Here is a 19,354-nt window from a genome sequence, read left to right as displayed (position 1 = left end):
CTTGCTCCACGTCACGAGGTACCTCACCACTGAAATCGGTTACGGCTGTGATGAACTGCCTAGCCATTTCTTGGAACATTTGGGCCACGTTGGGGGTAGCTTCGGTTTTCGTGCCTTGCGATGATCCTTCACCTCCGTCTTCCATAACTCTGCAACGTGTCCAGATTTAGAGCTTCCTATTTTGTTAAAAAATTTTGAATCATAAGCGTAATGGTGCAACCTATCCGAAGTCTAGGTTTCCATGTCGTTCCCTAGGTTTACATCAAGTCAACTTACGGTTGACTTTGCTTTGATACCATCTTGTCACGCCCCTGTTTTGGAATATAAGGGAAACGCGAACTTGAGCTATAAAACATCTCTATAATTTAAAACATGTACACATTTTCCTAGGAATAGCGCATAACTATATTTCATTATAAGAACATATACATAGTAGTTCTTGAGTTATTACATCTCAAAATAAATATGTACAATACAAAAGTTAGACCTGTCTTTATCGATCTATTGCTCTTAGGGTGGGGTCTATGCCATCTATAAAGAAAAGACTCCGGTCTACAATGTCATCTGAAAAGATTTGGGGGGAAAAAGGGGTGAGTTTGACAACTCAGTAAGGAAAACACAACAAAAGAACAGAGGGAAAGGGTCTTCACTTGCTACTATACATGAGACAAAACCAGAAAAGGGATAGAGGAGTTGCTGTCCGTGAAAGAGCTGCTGTTTTGGGAGAGAAAACAGAGAGTTTTACTTGCTGTTTTTGAGCAGTAAAGAAGATAAGTGCTGCTGGTTCATTGCTGCAAAAAACATAGGAAGCCGAGAGAATTAAGAAGGAGAAGTTGGCGTGAAAAGAGGGGGTGCTTGCCTCCTTTTATTCCGAATTGGATGGCCCCCTTTTGATCTCATCTGATGGCTGGAATTCAGCTTGGGGAGCAAGAAAGATCAAAGGCTGAGATTCAACTCCTTGGGCAGCAAGTTTAGATGAGTGTTGCGTTGTCAAGGATCCAAGAAGGAAGAAGAAAAGAGAGGTGGACGAAAGAGGGCTGTATCTCTTTAGGGAGAAGCTTTGGACAGCTAGGATGACATGGGTGGGGTCTGATCTATGGCTAGGAAGAATTCGTGGGCAGCAAGTTGTGAGCTGAGGCATGACGTCCGTAGGTTGAGGGGAAACGCAACACCTGGACAACTTAAGAACTAATTTCCTAACTTGAGTAGTTGAGTTCCTCTTGTGATCAAACTAAGCTGGATTGGGCTGGGTAACGTGTGGGCTGTACTGGGTTGTTTGAATTAGGTGGGCTGATGTATATTGATTCATATGGGCTGTGCTAGAAATAAAATGAACCTACAAATTTATTGATGCTAATTTTCGTCCAAAACAGTGGTAGTTGTTTGCACGGGTGTTTTCGTATCCTTAACGAAGTCCAAAAATTATGAAATTCGGAGGGTAGTTAGAGGACTTTGAGACGAGCGTTTTGACTTTTGAATCGACCAAAACGGAGTTAATTTGACCACATTTTCGTAATTTCAAAGTTTAAGGCCCGTTTAAACCTTCATTGAACTATAATTAAACTAAAACAATAAAGGTAAATGTTCCTTAGTAAATAAATATTTATTTTCATAAATATTCATATTTAAAAAAAATATGGGGTATTACACATGCATATCTATATATATAGTATTAATTATAGGTTTTTTTAACTTTGTTATGTTTACACGTGTCCAATTGGGGAGATTATACAGTTAGCCACGATGTCAAAAAGACACGTGCCTAATTGGACGAGTGTCTACAGTAACGGGTACTGTAGACATGCGTCCAATTGTAAGGTTTTTTGTAGTGATTGTCTCTTCCTTATAATTGAGCAGGAGATTGAGAAAAGAGCCACATGCCCGAGCAAATTTCAGGTTGTCCGAACACCTGCTCGGATATGTGAACTCTATCGAGAGCCTCATAAAGGGTTACTGTCTCATAGAGTAAATGAAATTTGAATTACCAAATAAAAGAAAATAAAATAGAAAAATAAATACAATAAAGTATGACTTTGAGATGATAGTAAAAAAGACGTAATAAAATCTAATAGTCCTAAACTTACCAAATTTAAAACGATGTTGTTTTAGTGAATTTAAATATATAAAAGAATGTAAATGCGATTATTAGCCGCATGCATTTTTTAAAACCGGTATCTGTTTATATATATATATATATATATATATATATGCAGATATCGATTTTTGTTTACAGTATTTACATGTGTGAGTAATGGGTAGGCGCAGATAACTGTATTTTCACGATGCCGTGCCGCTAATAATTCCGCCATGGCAAGAAAAGAGGAAAACAGGCTGGGAAGATCAATATATTCATTGATTCTTTACTATTTCTGCCGCGATTCGTGACCATGGTCCATGTACCAAAATCAAGTGCGAATCAAAACTTTTGCTGCGATTGACTTTTCCAACACTTGCTGCATGTCATGAGGCCGGCGGCAACTCCTTAATTAGGAATCTCGGTGGCCGCAAAGAGCATAATTAATTAGGATTTAGGCCCCTAAAGTCATTGTGCGTAGAGATGAAGAAATCAAAAAATGCATGCAGTCATGGACTCATGCAGATGTGAGGGATTACGTTTGGAATCATATATTCCAAAAGTGAAGTTTTAGAATCAAAAGAACGGTTGAAAATTATCAACTTCTGTTTCCTTTAGGAATTGTTTGGTAAAAGAAAATAAAATTTTTTTTTTTTTTTTTTTTTTCTTTTACACTTTTGTAAAAAATAATTAACTTTAAAACATTTTAATTTTATATCACATCAATAATTTTTTATTACTATTTAAATAAAAAAAATTACTACAATAATATATATATTATCAACTTTAGTTTACTTTAGTTTACTTTAGTTCTTTTTTCATGCACAAACAAGATTTTGACCTCGAGTAAACGTGAGATCATAAGAGCAAAAGGTAATCATCCCATCAATTTAATACAAATAACACAACAAAACATGACACTAAGATTTACGAAGTTTGTATTGATTAAATGATCTTAAACTTTTGAGATATGTAGTAATTTAATATGTTATCAGAGTCAAATGTCATGAGTTTGAACTCTGACTCTATTATTATTCACTCACATTTCAATTAAATATTTCACGTATTAAGCCTCACCAATTAAAAGGGAGTTTGAACCCACACACGTGAGAAAGAGTGTTAAAATATTGATTAAATAATTAAATTTATTCATTCTTAATTATTAGTTTAAGCTTTTAAGATAACAGTTCATTTTAATAAGTTTACATCCACATGTAAATAAAGTACAAAAAGTAGTAAAAAAAATTACTCAAAATCTAAAATCTCAATAAACTCAAAATTCACTCTTACATTGGGCTGTCCAACCATTTATCCGGTCAGGTGGGTCTCATAAATGGTCTCTTACAATCACCTGTCCGAATTCTCTCAAAGATGGACAAATAATTGTAGAAGATCATAATCACCTTAAATTGCTGGCGCAATTGCAATTTGTGGGCTCTAATGAGACTCATTTGTTTAAAAATTTGAAGAATAGGGTCTACTTGGTCGATTGATTGCTTGATCTACAGTCAAATATTCGAATAGGGCAGCTATGCTAAATCACATCTGGAGTTTGTTCACTCAAGCAGTCTCTTTATAGGTGGCTTGGGTGGAGACAACTTGGCTTAAGGGGGAGAAGCTTTTGGCATATCCCCATTCCAAGCACTTGTTCTTGGAGTTGGAAGAAATTGTTAAAGCTTAGAGAATTTGCTCAGAAATGTATTTGGTTTTTCATAGGTAGCGAAAGCAAAGTCTTTCTTTGGTGGGATCACTGGCATCCGGATGGGTGTCTTTTGGAGAAATATGGTTATAGAGCAATGTATGATGTAGGTAGTCATGTGGATGCCTGTGTCTCTTCTATCATTAGAAATGGAGAGTGGTATTGGTCGGCTACTCGTTCGGATCAACTTGTCCAAATTCAAAGTCGGTTGCCTGAGATTCCTATAGGTGAATCTGATCAACCTATTTGGGAGTTCCTTAGACAAAAAAACAAATAAATAAAATAAAAAATAAAAAATAAAAAATAAAAAATAAAAAATAAAAAATTGTGCTAACTGCTTTATTTACTTGTTTGCGCATGTGACTTTGCATATTTTATTATTTTAATAATATGTTTAATAACAAGCTGGGGATCTAGATTCAAAGTGGTACATGAAGATTCACAGGTTGCCTAGGTGCAGTCAATGTAGAAGTATCGAAAAGAAGAATAATAAACAAGCCACTGAAACTGTAGGATTTTAGTTATGCTGGAACCACAGGATTTCAGTAAAAGATTAATAAAACTTGGTGAGATAATTCGTAAAAGAGGGACCGTAGAATCCCAATCAACACGCTAATACGGACCGAAGGATCCATCACGAGAGGAGTGCTTCAAAGATATAACTGTATATAAAACTGTCACGCCATTTCTTAATTTGTTTATATATACATATACCTATTCAATCTATGATTATGAATTGCAATAGGCTATAAATTGTATATATATATAATCTTTATTTTAATTTATTTCATTATGTTGCATTTTATAAATATATCAGCATTCATTATATTATTGGAAACAGCGGACTCATTTAAGTATTTTTGTATTATTGTTTCTATCTGTATTATTTATTAATACAGGATTTGAAGATGAAGAGTATCAGGATTATCCGGATGCTTAGATGGATGTGTTGTGGTCTCTTGGATGTGATGGACTACCCTGCTTAGTCTATCCTTTCATGTACATATGTCAAACTCTTTTTATATGTCTCTTTGATGCTATGATATTTTGGTATTACTAATACTTTATTAAGTGTCGCTTGTGGCACGTATGTTATTATTTGAGATGTATTTTGTTGGACCACAAAGGGTGCAAACCCAAGTGTAGGTTTTCGCAAGTAATAATTCTCGGTAAGTATGAGGTCGATCCACAGGGAATGGTAGATACTAAGTAAAATCCCTATTATTGTGCAGAAAAGTAAATTGACTTGGTTTTTCCGCTAAAAAGTGGAGCAATGGATAAATGGTAAACTAAACTAAAATTAACTAAACTAAATTAATAAAAAGAAAAATTAAAAGAAAACACTAAGGCTTCAGGTATCCACCTAGCAATTTATTACATATTCTTGACACATAATATACAATAGATCAAACATGGGTTGATTGAGAACTTGATTTCATAAACATGACACAATAAATTAAGCATTCAAAATATTTTCGAATCATAACAAATCAAACAAAGTAAGCATTGGATATAAACAAAAATCATAATGAATCAAAATAAAGTTGTATCATTAAATTACTCTCAAATAAAAATCAATCCCAAATTTAATCAATAATATAAGAGTATCAAGAATACATAATAAAAAAAACTAGGCTTCACCCCTAGCCTTAGCTAGAGATTTAGCCGCTCAAACAATAAAACCAGTTTAGAGCCTCCATAACTGCCCTCTCCTCTTGCTTCTCCCCCCTTCGCTTCTTCGCTTCCTCCTTCGCTTCTCTCCTCGGCTCTCTCGCTTCGTCTCTGACCAAAACATGGTATTTATAGTGCTTGCGATGTCTTTTTGGTACTTTCTTGGTGGTCCAGCTAAGGAAAGAATCAAGTCTTGCGTTAATTGCACAGCAGCCCAAGTATGGAAATGAATCAGATCTTGAATATGTGTGACTTGGTAAAAATCATGGAAAGAAATCATGTAAAGTCATTCTGATTTGTGCTCCACACGTCCATCACCAATTATATATGGAAAGAAAATCAACTTGTGTATGGAAGGAAATTGCTTTGGACATGGCAAAAGTCCGAATCAGGAAAAATCTATTTCAGACTTATTTGTTTCATTTTTCATTATCTTTCCAACGCCACCAAAATCAACGCAATCAGATTTTTGAGCCAAAAGTTATGACGAAAATAAGATGACGAGCTCATTCTGGATTCTTTCCATAAATAAAGATTTTGCCGACTTCATTAAAATCTTGGAATTTGAAGGATTTTCTTCCAAAACCTTTTTACCAATAACGTGTAGAGCTGCTGCCTCAATCTTATTTCCTAGCTTATTTGTCAATTCCACCAAGTGGTCCAGTCGCTTGAAAGCTACAACAATTCCTACAAAAAGAAATATAATTCAATGCATTTATATCAATTTAAGCTCAAATTTAATAATTAAACATTATTCCACAATTAAGTATTAAATGCAAGAATTATAACAAAACATAATATGATAATGCTTATTTTAATAGAGAAAATATGCACTTTTAAGCACTTATCATATTTATATTATCATAACAAAGGTTATTATTTTATATATTGAGGTTATTCTGTCAACTCTGATGTGTCATTGTAAAGAAACAAAAAAAACTTCTTGCTGCCAATATTTAACTTTGATGATTGTCGTAATGTCACGTGAAAATCGAAATTTTCACTTACGTCTTTTTGTAAAAGGTGGGGCGGGGCGTTACAGTAGCTGCTGCGTGTCATTGGCAACTGTTTAAGATGGTTGTCAAAAATGTATTCTTGAATGGTGATTTTGCTGAGGAAGTTTATATGCATCCTCCATTTGGCTATGACCATCCTTCTCACACAGTTTGCCGTCTTCGTCGTGCTCTTTACAGTCTCAAACAAATTCCTCAAGCCTGGTTTGCTAAATTTAGTTGTGTTGTTGCTCAGCAGGGCTTTGTCCCTAGTGCCTATGACTCTTCACTTTTTCTTCGGACTACTAGTGCTGGTATTATTCTTATCATTCTTTATGTTGATGACATGATCATTATAGGGGATGATCTCTCTGGTATTCAAGATCTTCAACACTTTCTAAGTCAGAATTTTGAGATGAAGGACTTAGGGCAGCTTAACTACTTTCTTGGTCTTGAGGTTACTTCAGATTCAGATAGATATTATCTCTTTCAAGCTAAATATGTGTTTGACTTGCTTTCCAAAGCACGCTTGACGGACAGCAAAATATGCATTTCTCCACTTGAACCTAATATTGGGCTTCTTGCTACTGATGGTAAATCTCTTCCAGATGCTACTCTCTATAGACAACTGGTCCGTAGTCTCATCTATCTCATTGTTACTCGCTCAGACATTTCCTATACGGTTCACTTGGTTAGCCAGTTTATGAGTGCACCTCGCTTTACTCACTATGCTGCTGTTCTTCGTATCTTACGCTATGACTTTGTTTCATGGCCTTCACTTTTCTTCATACTCCTCTCTTGAGCTCCGCTCTTACTTTGATGCGGACTAGGCCAGTGATCCTACTGACCGTCGCTCCACCACGGGTTATTGCTTCTTACTCTGTACCTCTCTTATTTCTTGGTGTAGTAAGAAGCAGACTATTGTTGCCTGATCCATTACTGAGGCAAAGTACCGTGCACTTGCCAATACTACAGCTAAATTTCTGTGGTTACGATGGCTTTTGACAGACATGGGTGCTCCTCAGACGTCTAGTTCTCCTTTTTATTGTGATAATCAAAGCACCATCCAAATTGCTCACAATGACGTCTTCCATGAGCGCATCAAGCATATTGAGATTGATTATCACTTCATTCGGCACCATCTTCAACAGGGCATTCTACATCTTCGATCTGTTTCATCTGAAGATCAACTTGCCGATATTTTCACGAAATCTCATCCTCCTGGTCGGCTACGTGATCTTGTTTCCAAACTCATGTTGACTTCATCATATCGAGTTTGAGGGGGGATGTTAGAATAATAAGATACTTGCCATATTTGTGGAAGAATATTTTCGTAATATTATCAACATATCACGGAAATATTTTCCCATCAATTATGATATTATTAGATATTATTGTATAATGTAATTACATTATTTTTCTTATTTTTTTGGCATCATTTAACTATAAATAGGTCATTTCATTGTACAAACAATATATTTCAAAAATACGAGTTTATTTCATAATTGTATTCTATTCTCTTTTTCTTCACAATGAAAGCTTTTATTCATAAAAAAATAAAAAATGAAATAAAAATAAAAAAATAAAAAATTGAATAGTCAATTATAAATTGTCTGGATGCATAAGTATCTTATACGTACGTACCACGAGCCATCATATGCTAATTCAACTTGTCTAATACATTTGTAAATCGTTTTATTCAATAAAACGATTTAATTATTAAAACTGTCTCGTCGGTATTTTGAAATAATCATATGGTAAAAAAGTGATTTCTAGAACTGATAATCACCATTTACCTATAAAATTTTCCTTTCATTAGATAGATAAATTAAAGCTAAACCCGGCCACCTCAAATGAAGCCAAAAACATGCATCTATACTCCATTGCGGGCAATTGCAGTGTAAATTTGCTGGACGCACACTTAGTACACAAAGTGTGCAGGAGAAGTATCACACTTAGTACACAAAGTGTGCAGGAGAAGTATACTCTTTGTTCAAAATTCAACCAGCCTTTAACCGAACGGGAAAAGGACGATGAAGTACTACTCCTTCACGAAAACGTGGCTGTCCACAACCAATGTTTTCAAGAAATTGTGACGACCCACAAAAACTCACCCATTGGCCGCTCTTGACTCCTAAATGTTTATCACGTGGTAGTTTCCTCGCTACTTCTTACCCCAACAGTAAAAAGGTAATCAACTCCGAGATTAAATACCGGTGGCATCTTTTTCAGAACGCATGGCATCGGTCGTCGTTTAGTTTCTTCTTTGCTGCTTCTCGTCCTCTTTGATACTTTTTAACATTCGCTTCAATTATCAGTTGCCTACTCGATCTGTCAAAGACACTAGAGATAAGGAGCAACAAATAGAACCAAAATCGAAGAGATTATGTCTTCCTCTTCTTCACCATCGCTTATTGCCGCTGGTCAATTGCATGAAGCCTCACCCACGCTTCAACACCACCTCCAGCTCATAGTTCAAAGCCGGCCTGAATGGTGGGTCTACGCCATCTTTTGGCAAACATCCAAAGACAGCGACGGTCGTGTTGTTTTCTCCTGGGGCGATGGTCATTTCCGTGGCACCAAGGACGCCGGCGTCGCTTCCAAAGCCGAAGAAGACCAAACCAAAAACAATGCGATCACCAAAGGATTCCAAGTTCTTTTTGATGAAGACATGGACGTAGATAGGCTAGTGGACGGCCATATCACTGACTCTGAATGGTTTTACACCGTCTCTGTGACACGGTCATTTGCTCTGCCTGATGGCGTTCTCGGCCGCGCGTATAGTTGCGGGGCGTACATTTGGTTGACAGGGTACGACGAGCTTCAATTCTACGAGTGCGAGAGAGTTGAAGAAGCTCGTATGCATGGCTTTCGGACATTGGTTTGTGTTTCAACTTCTCGTGGGGTCGTTGAATTGGGTTCTACCGATGTCATCAACGAAGATTGGAGCTTGGTGCGGCTAGTGAAGTTGCTTTTTGGTTCTGAAACTATTACTTCTTCTCCGGTCTGCAACGAGGAAAACCACGACAATCAGGTGCTACTAAAATCATTATTTATTTAAAAGTTTAAGCTTAAATGTAATATTTAATTAAAATAAGCAATCAATAGTAGATACGAATTTCATAACTTATGTCATGATAACGTGTTCAAGGATAACCAATAATCTTAAAAGCTTAAAATGATGAGAATGAATGAATTTAATAATTTAATTTATATTTTAACAGGTACAATTTTCCATCTCTGATATTTATCTTCTAAATATGGCAACGTCATCACAAGCTCAGTTGCAAGAGAAGGTGCAATCAGAGGGTGATGCAAAAGAAGGGCCGGCGGGTTTTGGCCGTTCATCGCCTGACTCGGTGCCTTCTGACTCTAATAGTCTTTTTGCGTCCGAGCAGAGGAAGAAAAGAGGAAGAAAGCCAATCATCACTGGGCACAAAGTGGAAGCGGAGAGGCAGCGCCGAGAGAAGCTCAACCGTCGATTCTATGCGCTGCGGTCAGTGGTTCCCAATGTTTCAAAGATGGACAAAGCATCTCTACTCGCTGATGCAGTAGAATACATCAATGATCTCAAGGCAAAAATTGAAGACTTGGAGGCCAAACTTAAAGAACGACCATCCCAAAAGGCCAATATTTTTTACAATCAAAGAATCAACGCCATGGTTGGTCACACAAGGCGGCAATCATCAAGCAGTTTCACTGTAACTACAATGGAAATGAAGGTGCAGATTGTTGGATCAGAAGCGTTGATCCGAGTTCAGTGTCCCGGCGTGAACTACCCTTCTGCAAGATTGATGAACGCGCTTAAAGATCTTGAGTTTCAAATTCATCATGCAAGCATATCAAACGTGAAGGAGATGATGCTTCAAAACGTTGTGGTTAAAGTTCCGGATGGATTGAAAAGTGAGGAGGTCATGAGAACTGCTATTCTTCAAAGAATGCAGAATTAATTAGTTTATCTTAACTTCATGGGGGTTAATCATCCTACATGATGAGCACTTTCGGTTTCGTAGAAAATAGGACAAGCTTCTGATGAGTCGAATTTCAGATGCTTAATAAACGGCCAGTTTAAGGAAAGGAACATGGTATATTTTGCACTTGTTCTTTCTTAAATTTAAAGCTAACGTTGGTATGTGCTTAAATGTTTTGTGTTTCTTGCACCAACATTAATTCTCATGTACTCTTCTTCATAAAAAATAAAAATACAAAATTTTCAGTGTTAACTTAGAACTTTTTTTAAGTAAAATTTTGAGTGTTGAATGCTAGCCCAAGTTCATAGGTTCAACGTCATTGAGCTCTTAGATGAAAGTGTAATACCCCGTTTTTTAAGATATTGAATAAAATATCTTAAAATATAATTTAAGACCTAGTAATAAGGCAAAAGAATAAATATGAATATTTATAAAAATAAATATTCATTTATTAAGAAATTTTTATAGTTTTGGATTAATAAGAGTTCAAACAGACCTCAAACTTTGAAATATTGGAAACAGGATCAAACGAACTCTGTTTTGGTTGATTCAAAAGCGAGAACGCTCGTCTCGAAGTAGGGTCTCTTGCGGAAAGAGGAATCCATGAATTAGCAGCAGCCAATGACTTGAAGAGACGACTAAAGCAACAAACATCACATTCAGAAAAGAGGCCAACAATAGGGTATGATTCTAAGCCGGATGCCGATAGAAGTTCCCCGCCTGTATCAAGAAATCAGAAACCTCGTTGTAACAAGTGTGGAAAACCGCACATGGGAGACTATAGAATGGGAAGCCCAAACTGTTTTAAGTGTGGTAAGCCTGGCCATTTCCTGAAAAGTTGTCCCATGAATCCTCCTAAAGAACCAAGGCCGCAAGGAGGTGGATATCAACAAGAACCTGCCCAAGCACGAGTATATTCTCTTGTCCTTGATGATGTTGATAGAGAGGAATTTGCAAATATGAAAATAGACACCATATAAAGGTTAGTACTCGTTCGTGCCATAGTCAGTAAATCGACCCATAAAATAGATCATGGTACTATATAAAATATTATTTTCTTACACCATTTTTGTAAGGTCAAGAACAACCGCTTATCATTGTCAGAGTTTTTGTCTATGATAAATTTCTTTCTAAAATAGTAGATGAAATTTTAACAATAGGAGAATAAGATAAATGACTTCTAATGAAACAAACGATCGGAAGATTATTTTCTTATGTCGTTTCTCTCCCGTAACGATCAAGGTTAGGATAACTAATGATTAGTAATAAAAATGTTTCCCATGATATTTGTATTGGTAGACATAAAGATTAGTAATCTAAATCTTTCCTTAATGTAAACTTTTTTTTGCGATATAACGTTTACGAATTTCGGGGACGAAATTCTGTTAAGGGGGGAGGGATGTAATACCTCGTATTTTAAGATATTGAATAAAATATCTTAAAATATGATTTAAGACCTAGTAATAAAGCAAAAGAATAAATATGAATATTTATGAAAATAAATATTCATTTATTAAGAAACTTTTATAGTTTTGGATTAATAAGAGTTCAAACGAACCTCAAACTTTGGAATATTGAAAACAGGATCAAACGAACTCTGTTTTGGTTGATTCAAAAGCCAGAACGCTCGTCTCGAAGTCCTCTAACTAACCTCTGAATTTCATAATTTTTGGACTCCATATAGTACCCGAAAACATCCGCGAAACATTATATCTCTGAATAGGACGAAAATTAATATATAATCTTGTGGGCCCATTTTATTACCATATGATCAAATCAGCCCAGCCCATGACAGCCCAGCTCTCACATGTAAACCCAGTTCACACACAGCTTCGTTAGTTACAGGAAAACAGCAAACTAAGTTTCTAAAGTTAGAAACTAACTCCCATTTAGATATAGATAAGAGATATTAAGCTATATTCTTATCTTATAATCATTGTTGAAGCACCTGTGTATCATCTATCCGTAGATTGTTTTTGTGTTGGGATTGATCTTCACCGTTCGGGTCTCCTATAAAAGGAAGCTTGGAGATGGGTCTTCCTCACACCAAGCCGAAAGCTTCTTCCTCTTGTCGAGACTCTCTCCATTTTTAGTGTAGTACGTGAAGAAATCAGAAAAAGCTCTCGATCTCTTCTCTCTTTCTGCTTCTCTCTCTGTTGGCACAGCAAGCAGTTAGAGCACCCCAAAGAACCCATCCTCTTCTTTGTATACAGCAGGAAACCAGAAACTCTTCATCTTCTATGTTTCTCTTCCAACCCGTAGCAACTCTCTCCTTCTTCTTTCTTCTCTGTTCTCCTTCTTTCCCGTTCTTCCCTTTACTCTCTCTTGCCGAGAGACACAGGGAGACTGAACGAGAGAGTGAGAGACCCTGAGATGGAGAGAAGAAACTGAGAAGGAGACCCAGAAACCTTCCCCCTCCTTCAATCGGTGAAGAAACCAAAGCAGAGCAACAGCTCATTCCTTCTTAAAGCTGCAAAAAAATCAAACCTCTTGCTCTCTCTCTCACCGTAAGTCTCTCCCTTTAGTCCTTTGTTTTTCTTCCCCTGTGTGTGTGCATGTAAGAAAACAAAGTAAAGAAATGAGATAAGGAAGAAAAAATGAAGCTCTAGAACCATATGGGTGTGTGTGTGTGTGTGTCCAGTGGGTTAAAAAGAGGAGAAGAAAAGGAACAAAAAGGATAATAAAAGCATGAAGTGTCTAGAAGAAGACAAAGAAAAACAAGAAACAAAAAGGAAGTAAGGAACAATTCTTGATGGACCATATCGTTCTCTTTTCCACGCAAGTCCACCTTTTATTTTTGTTAGTCAACTTACTCAACTTAAAAGGTAAAAAGTAGCAAAAGGCAAAGAAAAAGAAAAATATAAAAAGTAATAAAATAAAGAGACTTTTTAATATCTCAAAATATCATTTTGAGATATTTGGTGAAGCTTTAATTTATTTTATAAATTTCTAATTTATAAGTTTTGTTTTAATGTTTTGTGATTTTACGATTCTTATTATTTTAAGTATTTAACATTTTAATGTTGGTTTTAAATCATGTTCAAGCAGAGTATTTAATTAATAAATACATCGTTATAATGCCCGAGTAAAAAAGTCACTATTTTTCAAAAGTACCGGTACGCTACCCAAATATATTAAAGTAATATTAGGCACTATTAATACTTATGCCGTTATTTTGCTCAATTTTTTATAATTGAAATTATTTTATATCTATGATAGTTAGAATTATTGAAACAGCGCCTGCCTTAATATTATTTTAATAAAGTGTTTTATTATTTCGGGTTGCGAAACTTTATTATAAAAATTGTGAGTTTTAACTATTATATCTATTTTTATAAAATGGGTATTACGGGATCTACGTGGATAAATAGATATTTAAAGGTCTTAATAAATGCCGTAATAAATTTCGCATAAAAGATTAGTAATAAAATGTAATTGGACAAATTGTATTTATGGAGATAATTTTAAATATGAAATTATATTAAGAATTAAAGGTCAGAAATTATAATAGGATTAAAATGAATTTTTAGTGAATTATACTAATTCACTATTTACTTGTATTATATGTGTATATATTGCAGTGATTATATCTGTGAACGTTTTCCTGAAGCCAGAAGAATTACTGTGAGTATTTCTTACTCACTGTGAATGATACGTGTGGTGGTTTTTGATTATATGTTGAAGTCTGCTTTATTTAATTGTATGCATATGGTTTGACATTTGGTATGTTTAACATGTTCTGGTTGTAATTATGTATATGATGTTGTTTGCATGATTATATTGTGGTAAAGTTATGAGTTATAAATGGGTTAATGAAAAGACCAGAGGTTTAGGTACCAAGGCGTCAGTGATTGAGGAGACCAACGGATGAACTGAGGTTTACGTACCAAGGCGTCAAACAATTGACTAGACCAACGGGTAAACCGAAGTTTAAGTACCAAGGCATCAATACACTGATAAGACTGACGGATAAACCAAAGGTTGAAGAAATAATAATAACAAAGCTGGTGAGCATAGGCTACCAGTGGGAGCATAGGCCCCCTGAGAGATTTAATGAAGCATAGGCTTCCATTAATAAGCATTGAGCATAGGCTCGTAATGAAAGAAGCATAGGCTTCAATCTAACGGAGCATAAGTTCATAATAAGTAAAGCATAGGCTTTAGATGAATGGAACATAGGTTCTTATTAAGGTTAAAGCAAGAAGTATATAAGGTTGTGCACATATCTATATAACTGTCATCATTTGATTGCTTAGTGTACTTTTAAATAATGCAGTATTTCACTGTGGTCAAGGACTGTTGACTCACTTAACCACAGCATGAGATTGTAGTGATAACTACAATCTCATGCGAGTTTTTGCAGGGTGGATCAAAGGTTAAGACTACTGGAATAATTATTTTAAAATGTAATATTTGTTATGTTGGAAAAGACAATAGTCATGTATTTATTAAGTGCCACTTGTGGCACATATGTTATTATTTTGGATGTAATTATTATATCAGAATAAAATGCTATTATTTTTGTATATTGAGGTTATTCAGTCAGCTCTGATGTGTCATTGTTAAAAAAAAAAATTATATTCCGCTGCTAATTTATAACTCTGATGAGTTAGTAATGTCACGTGGAAATCAAAAAAAATTTCACTTACGCTTTTTGTAAAAGCGGAGCGTTACAGAGAGAAAAGAATAACAACTGCATAAAATTTGAATTGAAAATCTCTTAATATAAATCAATATTAACAAGGTTAAGACATGTATTCTCAATGTTATTAAACAATATTTGAGAATCTGCTATCAAAATGAAAATGGAGTGTACAGAATTGTGAACATATATCTCACTTTTTAGCAAAAGATCAAGATTCAATCTTGTTTTTGGAATGTTTCCTTAATTAGTTGATTTTATTTGTAATAAAATTTAAGAAAAAAATGATTAAAAACTCGAACTTTTTGGAATAGCCAAATTATCAACTTATGATCTTATGGAGAAAGATGGAGCTTAGCTCATGATTTGACTCAATATAAAGTGCTAGACAGGTTTTTGCTTGAGCCCATTACATCAATCTATTATTAGACTTACTGATTAAATTCATTATATTCTAATAGTTTAAACCTTTTGAAATAAGATCTAATTTAACATAGTTTATCTCAATAAATCACCTCTAATTGACAAATAACAAGATATTGTATATATTATACATTCTTGTCATGACTTCACATCAACATTATATATATATATATATATATAACAATAATTTCCAAATATCTGTCGACTTAATTTATTTGGAGACAAATAAAGAATACGAAAATTGATTGTCATTCGAATTAATCATAAACTTTTGAGTGTCAACTGAAATGAGAACACCATTGAGTTGGTCAGATCGAGCTCGCGCCTGAACATATATGAACAAGAAGTTGGGAAAGACCCTTCGAAGGCAGCCAAGCCCCAAGACCCAAGTTGGAGCAGCCAAGGCCCAATTCCAATAGTACTCCAAGTTGGAGCAGCCAAGGCCCAAGACCCACATCTCTATCCATGTAACTCTAAAAGTTTATAGACCCATAAAAGAGTATCTTGGACGAAGCATCCATGGGCCGAAATTAAGTTCCACCAGACCATAAATTTCAGATTGCACTTAATTTTTTTTTTTTTTTTTTGGAGAGACATTGCACTTAATTTAGGGTCACAATTTTTAATACGATCCACGAATACAATATGAACCCCAACATGAAATTAGCAGATTATAGTTTAATAAAGTATAATTCGTGTCAAACCGGATCAACCCTGTTAAGACCCTAATTAATAATTGGTCTCAATTTCGGGTCAACCCACTTAACTCGTAGATGACTCGCATACTTTGTTAGCAAACTCTAAAGTGTAAATCCAATTAGACATGTAATCTTACTTTCTTTTATTGCTATGTATTTGTTTGTGGAGATGAACTTTATTGAATTGCAATATTATCTGGTTGGATATTACACTAAGAAGTTGGGTTATGTTTATAAATTATGGTTATGATTAATTGGATATTGATTGTCATTAATCTAGTTGTAAATGTGTATAGTTGATATAATTTATGCTTATAAGGTATGAAATTGTGTGGTAATCAGGCCGTATTAAGTATTTGAGTCAATTTAATTAATCAATTTATATTAAACATGTCAAAACAGCTTGAAATGTGTCATGCTCAAATCAACCCAACTTAATTGATTTGTTTATTAAATGGTTATGTGGGCCAGTTGTGTTGTGTCATTTGTTCATTTTAACGAGTTATGTTAGGATTAAGAAATTTGACCCGTTTAATTAAATAAGTCGAGTTTGGATTAACCCATATAATAGTATACTCATAGTTTGACACGACACGAACCTGAATTGCCACCACTTCTTAAAACATATACAATATATAGAAACCCAAATAGCTCGGGGTAGAAGTTTTAGTTTAGGACTGGGGTTACCTACAATTGGGGATTTCCTATAATTGTCTCTTCCTTATAATTAAGCAAGATATTGAGAGAAGGGCCACACGCCCAAACAAATTTAAGATTGTCTGAACATCTACTCGGATATGTGAACTCCATCGAGAGCCTCTTACAATTGTAGTCGGGTATATTGCAATTCAGACAAAGAATTGCAACCAATCCCGATCCTTTGATTTAATTTTGGCATGTGTGCTCGATCAGCCATGACCTGTCCATTTTTATCTCTATTGGTAAAATTTAACAAAGCCTATTCCATATTCGATTTACCTTGTTGGAAATAAGAAAGGGTATTTAGATTTGATTTCCTTCAGTCTTAAAAAGCTCATGCTTCTAGACATAATTCTCATTCTAAGCTAATCTAGCTATATATTCTACAAACTCACCTATTGCTGTGTACCAAATGCATTTCTCGTATCTCCCAAACTACTACTTATCATGGCAACTAAATGGAGTTGTCTCGATCATGCTATTCAGAGCAATCAGTACTATCACAAGTATAACCATATGAATGAATAATGTTGTTGTGGTATTTTGGTCGGTGGTCCTCCCCAATCTCTAAGCTTACAGCTAGCATTTGTTAGGTTGTTTCTTTCACCAACCTGCATGAGAGCAAGTCGTGTGGACAATATTACCCACGATGAGTGAGTAATATGATGTTTTTGCTTTTCCTAGGTCAGCCAACAGCCCACAATATTAGAGGTGGATTAATTACACAATGCGTTGTCGTTTCTGATTATTATTACTACTGAATTCTGAAAAGCTCGATGTAGTCAAAGTTGGGTGACACGGCCCAAACCAAATAAGGAAATAGCTTCCTTTTATGTTTGTTCTTATCTTCATCCTTAATTATCTTCTAAAGAACATATCAAGAGAAATTGGCCAAGAAATCATTATGTTCATACTTAAGGAACAGATTAACTTAAAAAGTGGTAGATCGATCCAAGTGACAGCTGCAAGTATTGGAGGAAAAGGATGAATAAAATAATAAGAAATGGTAATTTATGAATTGAAAAAATGGGTTGATGGGAAAGCAAGAATATTTTGTGTCTTAATTCTAATGATATTATTGAAATAATAAAAGAAAATAAAGTGAAAAATTAGTCAATTGCTTATGGACTAGGGCATATATATATATATACCAGTTAGAACATCCCCCCTTCACTCGCATTTGGATCTTCATGACTCCATGCGCATTGGTTTAACTATATTATTTCTAGGCTTGACGAATAGCTTAGGCCAAGATACACGTTTTCACTTTTCAGGTAGGTTTCTTCAAGTATCTTTCTTCAAAAGAGCCATGCGTGACATATCGCAAAGAAAACTCGAGGACGGATTTTTTTCAAGTGGGAGTGTCTGATGTAAGACAGAATTTACTAATATTTTTTGCGAAAAAAAAAATTTCAAAAATAATATAGGAACATCGCCCTTTGATTAGAAATTTACTTGTTTTCAGACAATGAAAGTACAGAAAAAAAAAAAAGAAAAAAAAAAAAGAAGACTTAATCGTTAAGCCAGGATTTTATTTTATTTTATTTTTCTTATTTAGAATTAAGACTTTATTTCATTTACTTACTATGACTAAATTTGCCTATTTATTTATTTTTCTTACTGGGATTAGGTTTACTATTACCACTAAAACTATATAGGTTTACTATTGCTACAAAGAATAGGTTTACTATTACTACTAGTATTATGTTTACTTTCTCTATAAGTATTTCTCTTCTATAAATATGCTTACTTATTATGTAAAAACTCAAGCCATTAAATTATTATAAAATCAGATAATTCTCTTTCAAATACTCTGTGGAGTTTTATCTTTTTTTTTAGCCTACGAGCTTGTTTTTATCTTTTTCGGTAGAAGACGAAGACGCTTTTTCTTGCAGAATAAAAAATGCTGCTCTTTGATTAGTTACCTTAATCTTTCGCTACGTCTAAGAAATGTTACTTTATGAATTGAAATAATGAGTTTGATGGGAAAGCAAGAATATTTTGTGTTTTCTAATGATATTATTGAAATAATAAAAGAAAATCAAGTGAAAAATTATTCAATTGCTTATGGACTTGGGCATACCAATAATTAGAACATCCCCCCCTCCACTCGCATTTGGATCTTCGATCAGTACTCCATGTGCATAGGTTTAACTGTATTATTTCTAGCTAGGCTTGACGAATATATAGCTTAGGCCAAGATACACGTTTTCCCTTTTCAAACAGTAGCATATATAATTGCGTGAGGCGCGTTTGCACTTACAAGACAATGCTTGTGGACTGACTGGGTAGAGTTTGTGCTGTGATTATGACAGTTACTATGAAAAAAGAAAAAAAGAAAAAAGAAAAAAGAAGAAGTAGAAGAAGAAAGTGATACAAACACTAAAAAAGCACATAACAAAACAAACGAAGGAAAAGAAAACAAAATGAAAAAGTATAAGAAGGAGATCGATGAAATGAGCGAGATTAATTGCTTTCATTTCAA

At 34.7% G+C, this 19,354-nt stretch overlaps 1 protein-coding gene across 1 annotated transcript; it reads left to right on the top strand.

Annotated features, from left to right (window-relative positions):
* The first annotated feature begins 8,816 nt into the window (after positions 1-8,816).
* On the top strand, positions 8,817-10,386 carry LOC133853720 (transcription factor MYC1-like). The gene is made up of 2 exons (XM_062289741.1): positions 8,817-9,470; positions 9,661-10,386. Exons 1-2 carry the CDS (start codon positions 8,823-8,825, stop codon positions 10,384-10,386), a joined length of 1,374 nt encoding a protein of 457 aa, XP_062145725.1. The 5' UTR covers positions 8,817-8,822.
* Positions 10,387-19,354: the final 8,968 nt, after the last annotated feature.

This window comes from Alnus glutinosa, chromosome 13 (assembly GCF_958979055.1).
Source record: "Alnus glutinosa chromosome 13, dhAlnGlut1.1, whole genome shotgun sequence".
Taxonomy (NCBI): domain Eukaryota; kingdom Viridiplantae; phylum Streptophyta; class Magnoliopsida; order Fagales; family Betulaceae; genus Alnus; species Alnus glutinosa.
This window is presented reverse-complemented; position numbering and strand designations above follow the sequence as displayed.

Excerpts from the sequence above, each read along its gene's own strand:
- LOC133853720 (XM_062289741.1), top strand. The coding sequence starts at position 8,823 with ATGTCTTCCTCTTCTTCACCATCGCTTATTGCCGCTGGTCAATTGCAT. Across the intron at positions 9,471-9,660 it reads AGGAAAACCACGACAATCAG|GTACAATTTTCCATCTCTGA; the intron begins GTGCTACTAAAA and ends ATATTTTAACAG.